The following is a 16,715-nucleotide window of genomic DNA, read 5'->3' as shown; positions in this document are numbered from 1 at the left end:
CCGCCGGGGTGACACTCGCTCGTTCCATCGCCCGCAACGGAGGGGGGGACCTTGGCCATCGGGGTCAAAATCCCAAACCGACAGCCAAACGACACAGTCGTGAAGCTCAGCCTCTGGGAGCAGAAAGGCGAGAAAGGCGGACGCTCCCGCTTGGAGTGTCTTGAGCCCTGGTGGTTCCCTCCCTCCCCCCCTCTCTGGGCGGATGGTCGCGCCCGCCCGCTGGTTGCCAGCAGTAGACATGGCAGCGCGCAGCTGCGGACCGGAGCGGCGCTGAAGTTTCGGGGCGACCGGTGGAAAAGCGGGGAGTCTCTTCGCTCGCTCGCACGCCTGAGAGTTTCGGGGCTCCAGCCGGAGGGGGGGAAGATGCCGAGGAAGAAGCCGTTCAGCACCAAGCAGAAGAAGAAACAGCTGCAGCACCGGCGCGGGAGAAAGAGGGGTGAGTGAAGTTTCATAACTGGGGGGGTCCCCCCCAAAAAGACGGGCGGAGCTGGCGGATTGGGGGGTACCCCAGAGCTCGGGTTTCAAGGGGGGGGGGGGACATTTTTAACGGGCTTGTTGGTGGCGGTGAGTTTCCTACTCCGCGGCGCCACACTCGCCGGCGAGACGAACAAACTTTTTCCATTTTATTTTTTTAAATACATTTAAAAAGCAAACAGCTTTCGACCATCCCTGCTGCAGCAGCAGGGCGGAGGAGGAGGCCCGAGTTGAGGACTTGAAATGTGAAAGCATCTCGTTATTCAGCATAAAACTCGCGTGTGTGCAGAGACGGTAGGCGACCACCGGGAGGCGCTGTTGTCATTGGTGCTGGTCAGTACAGATCCAGGACACTGTGTGTGAGAGTAGGGGTGTGGACCCCAGTGTCCCGACTGCTGGTCAGTACAGATCAGGACACTGTGTGTGAGAGTAGGGGTGTGGACCCCAGTGTCCCGACTGCTGGTCAGTACAGATCAGGACACTGTGTGTGAGAGTAGGGGTGTGACCCCAGTGTCCCGACTGCTGGTCAGTACAGATCAGGACAGTGTGTGTGAGAGTAGGGGTGTGGACCCCAGTGTCCCGACTGCTGGTCAGTACAGATCAGGACACTGTGTGTGAGAGTAGGGGTGTGGACCCCAGTGTCCCGACTGCTGGTCAGTACAGATCAGGACACTGTGTGTGAGAGTAGGGGTGTGGACCCCAGTGTCCCGACTGCTGGTCAGTACAGATCAGGACACTGTGTGTGAGAGTAGGGGTGTGGACCCCAGTGTCCCGACTGCTGGTCAGTACAGATCAGGACACTGTGTGTGAGAGTAGGGGTGTGACCCCAGTGTCCCGACTGCTGGTCAGTACAGATCAGGACACTGTGTGTGAGAGTAGGGGTGTGACCCCAGTGTCCCGACTGCTGGTCAGTACAGATCAGGACACTGTGTGTGAGAGTAGGGGTGTGGACCCCAGTGTCCCGACTGCTGGTCAGTACAGATCAGGACACTGTGTGTGAGAGTAGGGGTGTGACCCCAGTGTCCCGACTGCTGGTCAGTACAGATCAGGACACTGTGTGTGAGAGTAGGGGTGTGGACCCCAGTGTCCCGACTGCTGGTCAGTACAGATCAGGACACTGTGTGTGAGAGTAGGGGTGTGGACCCCAGTGTCCCGACTGCTGGTCAGTACAGATCAGGACACTGTGTGTGAGAGTAGGGGTGTGGACCCCAGTGTCCCGACTGCTGGTCAGTACAGATCAGGACACTGTGTGTGAGAGTAGGGGTGTGACCCCAGTGTCCCGACTGCTGGTCAGTACAGATCAGGACAGTGTGTGTGAGAGTAGGGGTGTGGACCCCAGTGTCCCGACTGCTGGTCAGTACAGATCAGGACACTGTGTGTGAGAGTAGGGGTGTGGACCCCAGTGTCCCGACTGCTGGTCAGTACAGATCAGGACACTGTGTGTGAGAGTAGGGGTGTGGACCCCAGTGTCCCGACTGCTGGTCAGTACAGATCAGGACACTGTGTGAGAGAGTAGGGGTGTGGACCCCAGTGTCCCGACTGCTGGTCAGTACAGATCAGGACACTGTGTGTGAGAGTAGGGGTGTGACCCCAGTGTCCCGACTGCTGGTCAGTACAGATCAGGACACTGTGTGTGAGAGTAGGGGTGTGGACCCCAGTGTCCCGACTGCTGGTCAGTACAGATCAGGACACTGTGTGTCAGTGGATGTTATTTTGTGCTTTTGTAGTTTTCAGCTATTGAAATCTTGTGTTTACTTTACACAAAGGATTTAATCCCCTAGAATGCAGCAAAGTTTAGTCAGCTTTTTCTTTTTGAATTCAGACACCCTGTATTAACAGTGCACTGAGTGTGTCAGTGTGTGTGTATTAACCCCTCTCTCTCTCAGTGCAGTGTTCATGTACTGGAGTGTCCAGTCAGTGTGTGTGTATTAACCCCTCTCTCTCTCAGTGCAGTGTTCATGTACTGGAGTGTCCAGTCAGTGTGTGTGTATTAACCCCTCTCTCTCTCAGTGCAGTGTTCATGTACTGGAGTGTCCAGTCAGTGTGTGTGTATGAACTCCTCTCTCTCTCAGTGCAGTGTTCATGTACTGGAGTGTCCAGTCAGTGTGTCTGTATGAACCCCCCTCTCTCTCAGTGCAGTGTTCATGTACTGGAGTGTCCAGTCAGTGTGTCTGTATGAACCCCTCTCTCTCTCAGTGCAGTGTTCATGTACTGGAGTGTCCAGTCAGTGTGTCTGTATGAACCCCTCTCTCTCTCTCAGTGCAGTGTTCATGTACTGGAGTGTCCAGTCAGTGTCTGTATGAACCCCTCTCTCTCTCAGTGCAGTGTTAATGTACTGGAGTGTCCAGTCAGTGTGTCTGTATGAACCCCTCTCTCTCTCAGTGCAGTGTTCATGTACTGGAGTGTCCAGTCAGTGTGTCTGTATTAACCCCTCTCTCTCTCAGTGCAGTGTTCATGTACTGGAGTGTCCAGTCAGTGTGTGTGTATGAACCCCTCTCTCTCTCAGTGCAGTGTTCATGTACTGGAGTGTCCAGTCAGTGTGTGTGTATGAACTCCTCTCTCTCTCAGTGCAGTGTTCATGTACTGGAGTGTCCAGTCAGTGTGTCTGTATGAACCCCTCTCTCTCTCAGTGCAGTGTTCATGTACTGGAGTGTCCAGTCAGTGTGTCTGTATGAACCCCTCTCTCTCTCAGTGCAGTGTTCATGTACTGGAGTGTCCAGTCAGTGTGTCTGTGTGAACCCCCCTCTCTCAGTGCAGTGTTCATGTATTGGACTGTCCAGTCAGTGTGTGTGTGTATGAACCCCTCTCTCTCTCAGTGCAGTGTTCATGTACTGGAGTGTCCAGTCAGTGTGTGTGTATGAACCCCTCTCTCTCTCAGTGCAGTGTTCATGTACTGGAGTGTCCAGTCAGTGTGTCTGTATGAACCCCTCTCTCTCTCAGTGCAGTGTTCATGTACTGGAGTGTCCAGTCAGTGTGTGTGTATGAACCCCTCTCTCTCTCAGTGCAGTGTTCATGTACTGGAGTGTCCAGTCAGTGTGTGTGTGTATGAACCCCTCTCTCTCTCAGTGCAGTGTTCATGTACTGGAGTGTCCAGTCAGTGTGTCTGTATGAACCCCTCTCTCTCTCAGTGCAGTGTTCATGTACTGGAGTGTCCAGTGTGTGTGTGTGAACCCCTCTCTCTCTCAGTGCAGTGTTCATGTACTGGAGTGTCCAGTCAGTGTGTGTGTATGAACCCCTCTCTCTCTCAGTGCAGTGTTCATGTACTGGAGTGTCCAGTCAGTGTGTGTCTATGAACCCCTCTCTCTCTCAGTGCAGTGTTCATGTACTGGAGTGTCCAGTCAGTGTGTGTGTATGAACCCCTCTCTCTCTCAGTGCAGTGTTCATGTACTGGAGTGTCCAGTCAGTGTGTCTGTATGAACCCCCTCTCTCTCTCAGTGCAGTGTTCATGTACTGGAGTGTCCAGTCAGGGTGTGTGTGTGAACCCCTCTCTCTCTCAGTGCAGTGTTCATGTACTGGAGTGTCCAGTCAGTGTGTGTGTGTGAACCCCTCTCTCTCTCAGTGCAGTGTTCATGTCCTGGAGTGTCCAGTCAGTGTGTCTGTATGAACCCCTCTCTCTCTCAGTGCAGTGTTCATGTACTGGAGTGTCCAGTCAGTGTGTCTGTATGAACCCCTCTCTCTCTCAGTGCAGTGTTCATGTACTGGAGTGTCCAGTCAGGGTGTGTGTGTGAACCCCTCTCTCTCTCAGTGCAGTGTTCATGTACTGGAGTGTCCAGTCAGTGTGTCTGTATGAACCCCTCTCTCTCTCAGTGCAGTGTTCATGTCCTGGAGTGTCCAGTCAGTGTGTCTGTATGAACCCCTCTCTCTCTCAGTGCAGTGTTCATGTACTGGAGTGTCCAGTCAGTGTCTGTATGAACCCCTCTCTCTCTCAGTGCAGTGTTCATGTACTGGAGTGTCCAGTCAGGGTGTGTGTATGAACCCCTCTCTCTCTCAGTGCAGTGTTCATGTACTGGAGTGTCCAGTCAGTGTGTGTGTGTGAACCCCTCTCTCTCTCAGTGCAGTGTTCATGTACTGGAGTGTCCAGTCAGTGTGTCTGTATGAACCCCTCTCTCTCTCAGTGCAGTGTTCATGTACTGGAGTGTCCAGTCAGTGTGTCTGTATGAACCCCTCTCTCTCTCAGTGCAGTGTTCATGTACTGGAGTGTCCAGTCAGGGTGTGTGTGTGAACCCCTCTCTCTCTCAGTGCAGTGTTCATGTACTGGAGTGTCCAGTCAGTGTGTCTGTATGAACCCCTCTCTCTCTCAGTGCAGTGTTCATGTACTGGAGTGTGTCCAGTCAGTGTGTCTGTATGAACCCCTCTCTCTCTCAGTGCAGTGTTCATGTACTGGAGTGTCCAGTCAGTGTGTGTGTATGAACCCCCCTCTCTCTCAGTGCAGTGTTCATGTACTGGAGTGTCCAGTCAGTGTGTCTGTATGAACCCCTCTCTCTCTCAGTGCAGTGTTCATGTCCTGGAGTGTCCAGTCAGTGTGTCTGTATGAACCCCTCTCTCTCTCAGTGCAGTGTTCATGTACTGGAGTGTCCAGTCAGTGTCTGTATGAACCCCTCTCTCTCTCAGTGCAGTGTTCATGTACTGGAGTGTCCAGTCAGGGTGTGTGTATGAACCCCTCTCTCTCTCAGTGCAGTGTTCATGTACTGGAGTGTCCAGTCAGTGTGTGTGTGTGAACCCCTCTCTCTCTCAGTGCAGTGTTCATGTACTGGAGTGTCCAGTCAGTGTGTCTGTATGAACCCCTCTCTCTCTCAGTGCAGTGTTCATGTACTGGAGTGTCCAGTCAGTGTGTGTGTGTGAACCCCTCTCTCTCTCAGTGCAGTGTTCATGTACTGGAGTGTCCAGTCAGTGTGTCTGTATGAACCCCTCTCTCTCTCAGTGCAGTGTTCATGTACTGGAGTGTCCAGTCAGTGTGTCTGTATGAACCCCTCTCTCTCTCAGTGCAGTGTTCATGTACTGGAGTGTCCAGTCAGTGTGTCTGTATGAACCCCTCTCTCTCTCAGTGCAGTGTTCATGTACTGGAGTGTCCAGTCAGTGTGTCTGTATGAACCCCTCTCTCTCTCAGTGCAGTGTTCATGTACTGGAGTGTCCAGTCAGGGTGTGTGTGTGAACCCCTCTCTCTCTCAGTGCAGTGTTCATGTACTGGAGTGTCCAGTCAGTGTGTCTGTATGAACCCCTCTCTCTCTCAGTGCAGTGTTCATGTCCTGGAGTGTCCAGTCAGTGTGTCTGTATGAACCCCTCTCTCTCTCAGTGCAGTGTTCATGTACTGGAGTGTCCAGTCAGTGTCTGTATGAACCCCTCTCTCTCTCAGTGCAGTGTTCATGTACTGGAGTGTCCAGTCAGGGTGTGTGTATGAACCCCTCTCTCTCTCAGTGCAGTGTTCATGTACTGGAGTGTCCAGTCAGTGTGTGTGTGTGAACCCCTCTCTCTCTCAGTGCAGTGTTCATGTACTGGAGTGTCCAGTCAGTGTGTCTGTATGAACCCCTCTCTCTCTCAGTGCAGTGTTCATGTACTGGAGTGTCCAGTCATTGTGTGTGTATGAACCCCTCTCTCTCTCAGTGCAGTGTTCATGTACTGGAGTGTCCAGTCAGTGTGTCTGTATGAACCCCTCTCTATCTCAGTGCAGTGTTCATGTACTGGAGTGTCCAGTCAGTGTGTGTGTGTGAACCCCTCTCTCTCTCAGTGCAGTGTTCATGTACTGGAGTGTCCAGTCAGTGTGTCTGTATGAACCCCTCTCTCTCTCAGTGCAGTGTTCATGTACTGGAGTGTCCAGTCATTGTGTGTGTATGAACCCCTCTCTCTCTCAGTGCAGTGTTCATGTACTGGAGTGTCCAGTCAGTGTGTCTGTATGAACCCCTCTCTCTCTCAGTGCAGTGTTCATGTACTGGAGTGTCCAGTCAGTGTGTGTGTGTGAACCCCTCTCTCTCTCAGTGCAGTGTTCATGTACTGGAGTGTCCAGTCAGTGTGTGTGTATGAACCCCTCTCTCTCTCAGTGCAGTGTTCATGTACTGGAGTGTCCAGTCAGTGTGTCTGTATGAACCCCTCTCTCTCTCTCAGTGCAGTGTTCATGTACTGGAGTGTCCAGTCAGTGTGTCTGTATGAACCCCTCTCTATCTCAGTGCAGTGTTCATGTACTGGAGTGTCCAGTCAGTGTGTCTGTATGAACCCCTCTCTCTCTCAGTGCAGTGTTCATGTACTGGAGTGTCCAGTCAGTGTGTCTGTATGAACCCCTCTCTCTCTCAGTGCAGTGTTCATGTACTGGAGTGTCCAGTCAGTGTCTGTATGAACCCCTCTCTCTCTCAGTGCAGTGTTCATGTACTGGAGTGTCCAGTCAGTGTGTGTGTATGAACCCCTCTCTCTCTCAGTGCAGTGTTCATGTACTGGAGTGTCCAGTCAGTGTGTCTGTATGAACCCCTCTCTATCTCAGTGCAGTGTTCATGTACTGGAGTGTCCAGTCAGTGTGTCTGTATGAACCCCTCTCTCTCTCAGTGCAGTGTTCATGTACTGGAGTGTCCAGTCAGTGTGTGTGTGTGAACCCCTCTCTCTCTCAGTGCAGTGTTCATGTACTGGAGTGTCCAGTCAGTGTGTCTGTATGAACCCCTCTCTCTCTCAGTGCAGTGTTCATGTACTGGAGTGTCCAGTCAGTGTGTCTGTATGTACCCCTCTCTCTCAGTGCAGTGTTCATGTACTGGAGTGTCCAGTCAGTGTGTGTGTGTGAACCCCTCTCTCTCTCAGTGCAGTGTTCATGTACTGGAGTGTCCAGTCAGTGTGTCTGTATGAACCCCTCTCTCTCTCAGTGCAGTGTTCATGTACTGGAGTGTCCAGTCATTGTGTGTGTATGAACCCCTCTCTCTCTCAGTGCAGTGTTCATGTACTGGAGTGTCCAGTCAGTGTGTCTGTATGAACCCCTCTCTCTCTCAGTGCAGTGTTCATGTACTGGAGTGTCCAGTCAGTGTGTGTGTATGAACCCCTCTCTATCTCAGTGCAGTGTTCATGTACTGGAGTGTCCAGTCAGTGTGTCTGTATGAACCCCTCTCTCTCTCAGTGCAGTGTTCATGTACTGGAGTGTCCAGTCAGTGTGTGTGTGTGAACCCCTCTCTCTCTCAGTGCAGTGTTCATGTACTGGAGTGTCCAGTCAGTGTGTCTGTATGAACCCCTCTCTCTCTCAGTGCAGTGTTCATGTACTGGAGTGTCCAGTCAGTGTGTCTGTATGAACCCCTCTCTCTCTCAGTGCAGTGTTCATGAACTGGAGTGTCCAGTCAGTGTGTCTGTATGAACCCCTCTCTCTCTCAGTGCAGTGTTCATGTACTGGAGTGTCCAGTCAGTGTGTGTGTATGAACCCCTCTCTCTCTCAGTGCAGTGTTCATGTACTGGAGTGTCCAGTCAGTGTGTCTGTATGAACCCCTCTCTCTCTCTCAGTGCAGTGTTCATGTACTGGAGTGTCCAGTCAGTGTGTCTGTATGAACCCCTCTCTCTCTCAGTGCAGTGTTCATGTACTGGAGTGTCCTGTGTGTGTGTATGAACCCCTCTCTCTCTCTGAAGGTGAGACTGAAGGTCCCAGCAGTCGCAGCTGCAGTGTCGAGAGGCCGGAGGGCCAGTCGGACACGTCGGACAGCGAGTCTCTGTCCCTGGAGGTTCAGCACATCAATCAGCAGCCTCCGTCCCGCCAGAGCAGAGACAGGGGCCATGACCCCAACAGGTGAGCACGCCTGTCCTCACTGCGGCCCCCCTCCGCCTCTCTGTGTGCACAGGCAGAGATTGACAGACAGACAGGCACACACGCAGAGCAGAGCCCCACACTCACTCGCTCACACACTCAGAGCTGAGACTGTGGGGGTGTAGGAGGTGGGATTGACAGCAGTGTCCCTGGAGAAACAAACATGCAGACTCCTCACAGACGTGCTCGAGACTGGAACACCTAAGACCCAGGAGACTTGGTCTCTGTGTCTCTGTCTCTGCTCTGGCGATCAATTCTCCTCTCTCCTGCGTGTGCGTGTCTGTCTCTGTGTCAGGTACCGGCTACACCTGGAGAAGGAGAGCCGAGAGGAGGTGGACAGGAGGAAGAGGATGGCCCAGGAGAGGAAGCTGCAGCTGTTGTCTGAGGACCAGCTGGAGATCGACATCGAGGACGTCTACCGGCCCGGCTCAGGTGAGTCCAGCTTGGGACAGCTTGTTCCCCCCTCCCGCCCCTCTCTGTGTACAGTAGAGCCCCCTGTCCTGACTGGAGGAGCTCACCCAGCTGTGTCTGGAGAGAAGCCAGGGTATCAGCTTGTTCCCCCCTCCCACCCCTCTCTGTGTACAGTAGAGCCTCCTGTCCTGACTGGAGGAGCTCACCCAGCTGTGTCTGGAGAGAAGCCAGGGTATCAGCTTGTTCCCCACCCCCACCCCTCTCTGTGTACAGTAGAGCCTCCTGTCCTGACTGGAGGAGCTCATCCAGCTGTGTCTGGAGAGAAGCCAGGGTATCGGCTTGTTCCCCACCCCCACCCCTCTCTGTGTACAGTAGAGCCTCCTGTCCTGACTGGAGGAGCTCACCCAGCTGTGTCTGGAGAGAAGACAGGGTATCAGCTTGTTCCCCCCTCCCGCCCCTCTCTGTGTACAGTAGAGCCTCCTGTCCTGACTGGAGGAGCTCACCCAGCTGTGTCTGGAGAGAAGCCAGGGTATCGGCTTGTTCCCCCCTCCCACCCCTCTCTGTGTACAGTAGAGCCTCCTGTCCTGACTGGAGGAGCTCACCCAGCTGTGTCTGGAGAGAAGCCAGGGTATCGGCTTGTTCCCCCCTCCCACCCCTCTCTGTGTACAGTAGAGCCTCCTGTCCTGACTGGAGGAGCTCACCCAGCTGTGTCTGGAGAGAAGCCAGGGTATCAGCTTGTTCCCCCCTCCCGCCCCTCTCTGTGTACAGTAGAGCCTCCTGTCCTGACTGGAGGAGCTCACCCAGCTGTGTCTGGAGAGAAGCCAGGGTATCAGCTTGTTCCCCCCTCCCGCCCCTCTCTGTGTACAGTAGAGCCTCCTGTCCTGACTGGAGGAGCTCACCCAGCTGTGTCTGGAGAGAAGCCAGGGTATCGGCTCCAACTTTCCTCTCTCCTCCCTCTTTCCCTCCCTCTCCCTACAGTTCTGGATTTTCCCAGGAGACAGCCGTGGGATTATGGGATGTCGAAGGAGCAGGTCCTGTCGAGGGAGGAGAGAGCATTCCGGGAGTATCTGGACAGCGTGTACAAGCAGTACCAGCCCTCCGAGCTGAGCTACTTCGAGCACAACCTGGAGGTGAGGGGGGATTGGTGCTCGGTAGTCTGTAGGTCTGGTCTGACCTACGTTCGATATTCTGTTCGTCTTGTCTGATAAATTATATTCTGTGTTTTTTTCATCCAGTCTAGCTACCTGGTGTGCTGTTAACTTAGTCTGACTGCTTGTTTTCGGTATTTTGTTGGTTCAGTTAGTTCTGTTAATTTAGTCTGACTAATTCTGTTCGTCCGGTCGGTATTCTGTTGTTCTGGTCTGTCCTCCGTTTGATATTCTGTTGGCCTTGTCTAAATAATGAGATTGTGTATTCTATTGGTCCAGTCTATGCTGTTAATTTAGTCTGACTAGTTCAGTATTATGTACATCTGGTCTGTCGAGGTTTTTTCGGTGTTCTGTAGGTCTGGTCTGTCTAGTGATGTTCGGTATTCTGTTGGTTTAGTCTGACTAGTTCTATTCGGTATCCTATGCGTCTGGTCAGTCTAGTTGTGTTCGGTACTCTGTTGGTCTGGTCTGCATGGTTCTGTTCAGTGTTCTGTTGGTCTGGTCTGACGAGTTCTGTTCGGTATCCTAATCGTCTGGTCTGTCGAGTTCTGTTCAGTGTTCTGTTGGTCTGGTCTGTCAAGTTCTGTTCGGTATCCTAATCGTCTGGTCTGTCGAGTTCTGTTCAGTGTTCTGTTGGTCTGGTCTGTCGAGTTCTGTTCGGTATCCTAATCGTCTGGTCTGTCTAGTTGTGTTCGGTACTCTGTTGGTCTGGTCTGCCTAGTTCTGTTCGGTATCCTAATCGTCTGGTCTGTCTAGTTTTGTTCGGTACTCTGTTGGTCTGGTCTGCCTAGTTCTGTTCGGTATCCTAATCGTCTGGTCAGTCTAGTTCTGTTCGGTACTCTGTTGGTCTGGTCTGCCTAGTTCTGTCAGTGGTTGCGCAAGCAGTGGCCAGAATATTAGGAGCCCTTGCGCGGAGTACCGCTGAGCCCCCTGGACTGGCTCCAGCCGCTCGCTCCTTGAGCTGCGAGTCCTGGGGCCTGAGCCCCTCCCTCTCTCGGCCCACAGACCTGGAGGCAGCTCTGGAGAGTCCTGGAGATGTCGGACATCGTCCTGCTCCTCACCGACATCCGGCACCCGGTGAGCCAGCCTCCGGCGCAGCCCTCCTCTCCCTCTGCCTCTGCCTCTTCCTCTCTCCCTCCTTCTTCTCCCTCTGCCACGGTCTCTCCCTCTGCCTCTTTCTCTCTCCCTCCTCCCTCTGCCTCTTCCTCTTTCTCCTCCTCTCTGCCTCTTCCTCTCTCCCTCTGCCTCTTCCTCTCTCCCTCCTCTTCCTCTCCCTCTGCCTCTTTCTCTCTCCCTGCCTCTTCCTCTCTCCCTCCTCTTCCTCTCCCTCTGCCACGGTCTCTCCCTCTGCCTCCTCCTCTCTCTGTCCTCTTCCTCTCCCTCTGCCTCCTCCTCTCTCCTGCCTCCTCCTCTCTCCGTCCTCTTCCTCTCTCCCTCTGCCTCCTCCTCTCTCCGTCCTCTGCCTCTTCCTCTCTCCGTCCTCTTCCTCTCCCTCTGCCTCTTCCTCTCTCCCTCTGCTTCCTCCTCTCTCCCTCCTCTTCCTCTCCCTCTGCCTCTTTCTCTCTCCCTCCTCTTCCTCTGTCTCCTCCTCTCTCCCTCCTGTACCTCGGTCTCTCCCTCCTCTCCTTCTGCCTCTTCCTTTCTGCCTCTGCCTCTCCCTCCTCTTTCTCTCTCCCTCTCCCCCTCCTCTTCCTCTCCGCCTCCCTCTACAACGCTCCTGCTCAGATCCGACCCGGACGACTCCGCTGTCCCGACGCGAGGAAGCGGGACTGAACCTCCGGGGATGAGAAGACACCCGCCAGACCAGCCGGCGATGCAGCTCGTCGATCCCGGGCCCGTCAGGGACGAAGGGCACTCGAGCCCGTCGTTCCTCGCGCGTCTCCTCGCACGACTGAAACACGACTGAAACACGTCGCTGTAGTTGCCTCGGAGGTGCTCCGTCCCACCCGACCCCCGACCCCCGACCCCTGACCCCTGACCCCTGACCCCGGCAGGTGCTGCACTTCCCGCCCGCCCTGTACGACTGCGTGACCCGGGAGATGCGCCGCAGCCTGGTTCTGGTGCTGAACAAGATCGACCTGGCGCCGCCGGCCCTGGTGGTGGCCTGGAGGCACCACCTCCGGGCCCGGTTCCCCGAGGTCCGGGTCGTCTGCTTCACCTCCTACCCACAGCGGCCCGGGGAGGGCCTGGACCCTGGGGCAGGTGGGGCTGGACCCGGCCGGACCGGACCGGACTGGCGTCTCTAAGACTGGAGCGGACGACTGGACCGGGCTGGTGTGTGTGGGACTGGACTGGACTGGTGTCTCTAAGACTGGAGCGGACGACTGGACTGGGCCGGTGTCTGTAGGACTGGACTGGACTGGACTGGGCTGGTGTCTGTGGGACTGGACTGGACTGGACTGGCGTCTCTAAGACTGGAGCGGACGACTGGACTGGGCTGGTGTCTGTGGGACTGGACTGGACCGGACCGGACTGGCGTCTCTAAGACTGGAGCGGACGACTGGACTGGGCTGGTGTGTGTGGGTCTGGACTGGACTGGACTAGGGTCTGTGGGACTTGACTGGACTGGTGTCTGTTGGTCACAACTGGACTGGACTGGGCTGATCTGTGTGGGTCTGGACTTGACTGGACTGGTGTCTGTTGGTCACAACTGGACTGGACTGGGCTGGTGTGTGTGGGTCTGGACTGTACTGGACTGGGGTCTGTGGGTCTGGACTGGACTGGACTGGTGTCTGTGGGACTGGACTGGACTGGTGTCTGTGGGACTGGACTGGACTGTGGTCTATGGGACTGGACTGGACTGGGGTCTGTTGGTCAGAACTGGACTGGACTGGACTGGACTGGACTGGGGTCTATGGGTCTGGACTGAACTGGACTGGACTGTGGTCTATGGGACTGGACTGGACTGGTGTCTGTGGGTCTGGACTGGACTGGACTGGCGTCTCTAAGACTGGAGCGGACGACTGGACTGGGCTGGTGTCTGTGGGTCTGGACTGGACTGGACTGGGGTCTGTGGGTCTGGACTGGACTGGCGTCTCTAAGACTGGAGCGGACGACTGGACCGGGCTGGTGTGTGTGGGTCTGGACTGGACTGGACTGGGGTCTGTGGGACTGGACTGGACTGGCGTCTCTAAGACTGGAGCGGACGACTGGACTGGACTGGTGTGTGTGGGTCTGGACTGGACTGGACTGGGGTCTGTGGGTCTGGACTGGACTGGTGTCTGTGGGACTGGACTGGACTGGACTGGACTGGGCTGGTGTCTGTGGGACTGGACTGGACTGGACTGGACTGGACTGGGCTGGTGTCTGTGGGACTGGACTGGACTGGACTGGCGTCTCTAAGACTGGACCGGATGACTGGACTGGGCTGGGGTCTGTGGGTCAGGACTGGACTGGACTGGAGTGTTGTGGACAGGGTAGTCTAACCCTTCGCCCTGTGTGTCCCCTCAGTGCTCAAGAGGAGACGCAGGGGGGGCTGGTGTCTGTGGGACTGGACTGGACTGGTGTCTGTTGGTCAGAACTGGACTGGACTGGATCTGTGGGACTGGACTGGACTGGGCTGGTGTCTGTGGGACTGGACTGGACTGGACTGGCGTCTCTAAGACTGGACCGGATGACTGGACCGGGCTGGGGTCTGTGGGTCAGGACTGGACTGGACTGGAGTGTTGTGGACAGGGTAGTCTAACCCTTCGCCCTGTGTGTCCCCTCAGTGCTCAAGAGGAGACGCAGGGGGGGCTGGGGTCTGTGGGACTGGACTGGAGTGGACTGGAGTGTTGTGGACAGGGTAGTCTAACCCTTCGCCCTGTGTGTCCCCTCAGTGCTCAAGAGGAGACGCAGGAGACGCAGGGGGGGCTGGGGTCTGTGGGACTGGACTGGACTGGACTGGACTGGAGTGCTGTGGACAGGGTAGTCTAACCCTTCGCCCTGTGTGTCCCCTCAGTGCTCAAGAGGAGACGCAGGAGACGCAGGGGGGGCTGGGGTCTGTGGGACTGGACTGGACTGGACTGGACTGGACTGGAGTGCTGTGGACAGGGTAGTCTAACCCTTCGCCCTGTGTGTCCCCTCAGTGCTCAAGAGGAGACGCAGGAGACGCAGGGGGGGCTGGGGTCTGTGGGACTGGACTGGACTGGACTGGACTGGAGTGTTGTGGACAGGGTAGTCTAACCCTTCGCCCTGTGTGTCCCCTCAGTGCTCAAGAGGAGACGCAGGAGACGCAGGGGGGGCTGGGGTCTGTGGGACTGGACTGGACTGGACTGGACTGGACTGGACTGGAGTGCTGTGGACAGGGTAGTCTAACCCTTCGCCCTGTGTGTCCCCTCAGTGCTCAAGAGGAGACGCAGGAGACGCAGGGGGGGCTGGGGTCTGTGGGACTGGACTGGACTGGACTGGACTGGACTGGAGTGCTGTGGACAGGGTAGTCTAACCCTTCGCCCTGTGTGTCCCCTCAGTGCTCAAGAGGAGACGCAGGAGACGCAGGGGGGGCTGGGGTCTGTGGGACTGGACTGGACTGGGCTGGACTGGAGTGCTGTGGACAGGGTAGTCTAACCCTTCGCCCTGTGTGTCCCCTCAGTGCTCAAGAGGAGACGCAGGAGACGCAGGGGGGGCTGGGGTCTGTGGGACTGGACTGGACTGGACTGGACTGGACTGGAGTGCTGTGGACAGGGTAGTCTAACCCTTCGCCCTGTGTGTCCCCTCAGTGCTCAAGAGGAGACGCAGGAGACGCAGGGGGGGCTGGGGTCTGTGGGACTGGACTGGACTGGACTGGACTGGACTGGACTGGACTGGACTGGACTGGACTGGACTGGAGTGCTGTGGACAGGGTAGTCTAACCCTTCGCCCTGTGTGTCCCCTCAGTGCTCAAGAGGAGACGCAGGAGACGCAGGGGGGGCTGGGGTCTGTGGGACTGGACTGGACTGGACTGGACTGGACTGGACTGGACTGGACTGGAGTGCTGTGGACAGGGTAGTCTAACCCTTCGCCCTGTGTGTCCCCTCAGTGCTCAAGAGGAGACGCAGGAGACGCAGTGGGGGCTGGGGTCTGTGGGACTGGACTGGGCTGGACTGGAGTGTTGTGGACAGGGTAGTCTAACCCTTCGCCCTGTGTGTCCCCTCAGTGCTCAAGAGGAGACGCAGGAGACGCAGGGGGGGCTGGGGTCTGTGGGACTGGACTGGACTGGACTGGAGTGCTGTGGACAGGGTAGTCTAACCCTTCGCCCTGTGTGTCCCCTCAGTGCTCAAGAGGAGACGCAGGAGACGCAGGGGGTGCTGGGGTCTGTGGGACTGGACTGGACTGGAGTGGACTGGAGTGCTGTGGACAGGGTAGTCTAACCCTTCGCCCTGTGTGTCCCCTCAGTGCTCAAGAGGAGACGCAGGAGACGCAGGGGGGGCTGGGGTCTGTGGGACTGGACTGGACTGGACTGGACTGGAGTGCTGTGGACAGGGTAGTCTAACCCTTCGCCCTGTGTGTCCCCTCAGTGCTCAAGAGGAGACGCAGGAGACGCAGGGGGGGCTGGGGTCTGTGGGACTGGACTGGACTGGACTGGACTGGAGTGCTGTGGACAGGGTAGTCTAACCCTTCGCCCTGTGTGTCCCCTCAGTGCTCAAGAGGAGACGCAGGAGACGCAGGGGGGGCTGGGGTCTGTGGGACTGGACTGGACTGGTCTGGACTGGAGTGCTGTGGACAGGGTAGTCTAACCCTTCGCCCTGTGTGTCCCCTCAGTGCTCAAGAGGAGACGCAGGAGACGCAGGGGGGGCTGGGGTCTGTGGGACTGGACTGGACTGAACTGGACTGGAGTGCTGTGGACAGGGTAGTCTAACCCTTCGCCCTGTGTGTCCCCTCAGTGCTCAAGAGGAGACGCAGGAGACGCAGGGGGGGCTGGGGTCTGTGGGACTGGACTGGACTGGACTGGACTGGAGTGCTGTGGACAGGGTAGTCTAACCCTTCGCCCTGTGTGTCCCCTCAGTGCTCAAGAGGAGACGCAGGAGACGCAGGGGGGGCTGGGGTCTGTGGGACTGGACTGGACTGGACTGGACTGGACTGGAGTGCTGTGGACAGGGTAGTCTAACCCTTCGCCCTGTGTGTCCCCTCAGTGCTCAAGAGGAGACGCAGGAGACGCAGGGGGGGCTGGGGTCTGTGGGACTGGACTGGACTGAACTGGACTGGAGTGCTGTGGACAGGGTAGTCTAACCCTTCGCCCTGTGTGTCCCCTCAGTGCTCAAGAGGAGACGCAGGAGACGCAGGGGGGGCTGGGGTCTGTGGGACTGGACTGGACTGGACTGGACTGGAGTGCTGTGGACAGGGTAGTCTAACCCTTCGCCCTGTGTGTCCCCTCAGTGCTCAAGAGGAGACGCAGGAGACGCAGGGGGGGCTGGGGTCTGTGGGACTGGACTGGACTGGACTGGAGTGCTGTGGACAGGGTAGTCTAACCCTTCGCCCTGTGTGTCCCCTCAGTGCTCAAGAGGAGACGCAGGAGACGCAGGGGGGGCTGGGGTCTGTGGGACTGGACTGGAGTGGACTGGAGTGTTGTGGACAGGGTAGTCTAACCCTTCGCCCTGTGTGTCCCCTCAGTGCTCAAGAGGAGACGCAGGAGACGCAGGGGGGGCTGGGGTCTGTGGGACTGGACTGGACTGGACTGGAGTGCTGTGGACAGGGTAGTCTAACCCTTCGCCCTGTGTGTCCCCTCAGTGCTCAAGAGGAGACGCAGGAGACGCAGGGGGGGCTGGGGTCTGTGGGACTGGACTGGACTGGACTGGACTGGAGTGCTGTGGACAGGGTAGTCTAACCCTTCGCCCTGTGTGTCCCCTCAGTGCTCAAGAGGAGACGCAGGAGACGCAGGGGGGGCTGGGGTCTGTGGGACTGGACTGGACTGGACTGGAGTGGACTGGAGTGCTGTGGACAGGGTAGTCTAACCCTTCGCCCTGTGT

The 16,715-nt window shown here is 56.5% G+C and overlaps 2 protein-coding genes across 2 annotated transcripts in view; one reads left to right on the top strand and one right to left on the bottom strand.

The window, feature by feature from the left end:
- LOC148671962 (uncharacterized) overlaps positions 1 to 16,715 on the bottom strand; it is a 360,178-nt gene that overhangs the window by 113,979 nt on the left and 229,484 nt on the right. The window lies entirely within an intron of this gene.
- Positions 132 to 16,715, top strand: part of gnl1 (G protein nucleolar 1) — a 39,431-nt gene continuing 22,847 nt past the window's right edge. The window contains exons 1-6 of the mRNA XM_088632770.1: positions 132 to 436; positions 8,059 to 8,215; positions 8,529 to 8,665; positions 9,623 to 9,774; positions 10,798 to 10,869; positions 11,787 to 11,994. Coding sequence (XP_088488896.1) covers positions 364 to 436; positions 8,059 to 8,215; positions 8,529 to 8,665; positions 9,623 to 9,774; positions 10,798 to 10,869; positions 11,787 to 11,994 — 799 coding nt within the window. The 5' untranslated portion in view covers positions 132 to 363. The remainder of the gene's footprint in view (positions 437 to 8,058; positions 8,216 to 8,528; positions 8,666 to 9,622; positions 9,775 to 10,797; positions 10,870 to 11,786; positions 11,995 to 16,715) is intronic.

The sequence above is a fragment of the Lepisosteus platostomus genome, chromosome 5 (genome assembly GCF_059453375.1).
Source record: "Lepisosteus platostomus isolate fLepPlt1 chromosome 5, fLepPlt1.hap1, whole genome shotgun sequence".
Lineage (NCBI taxonomy): Eukaryota > Metazoa > Chordata > Actinopteri > Semionotiformes > Lepisosteidae > Lepisosteus > Lepisosteus platostomus.
The sequence above is the reverse complement of the archived record's forward strand: the minus strand, read 5'-3'. Positions and strand labels throughout refer to the sequence as shown.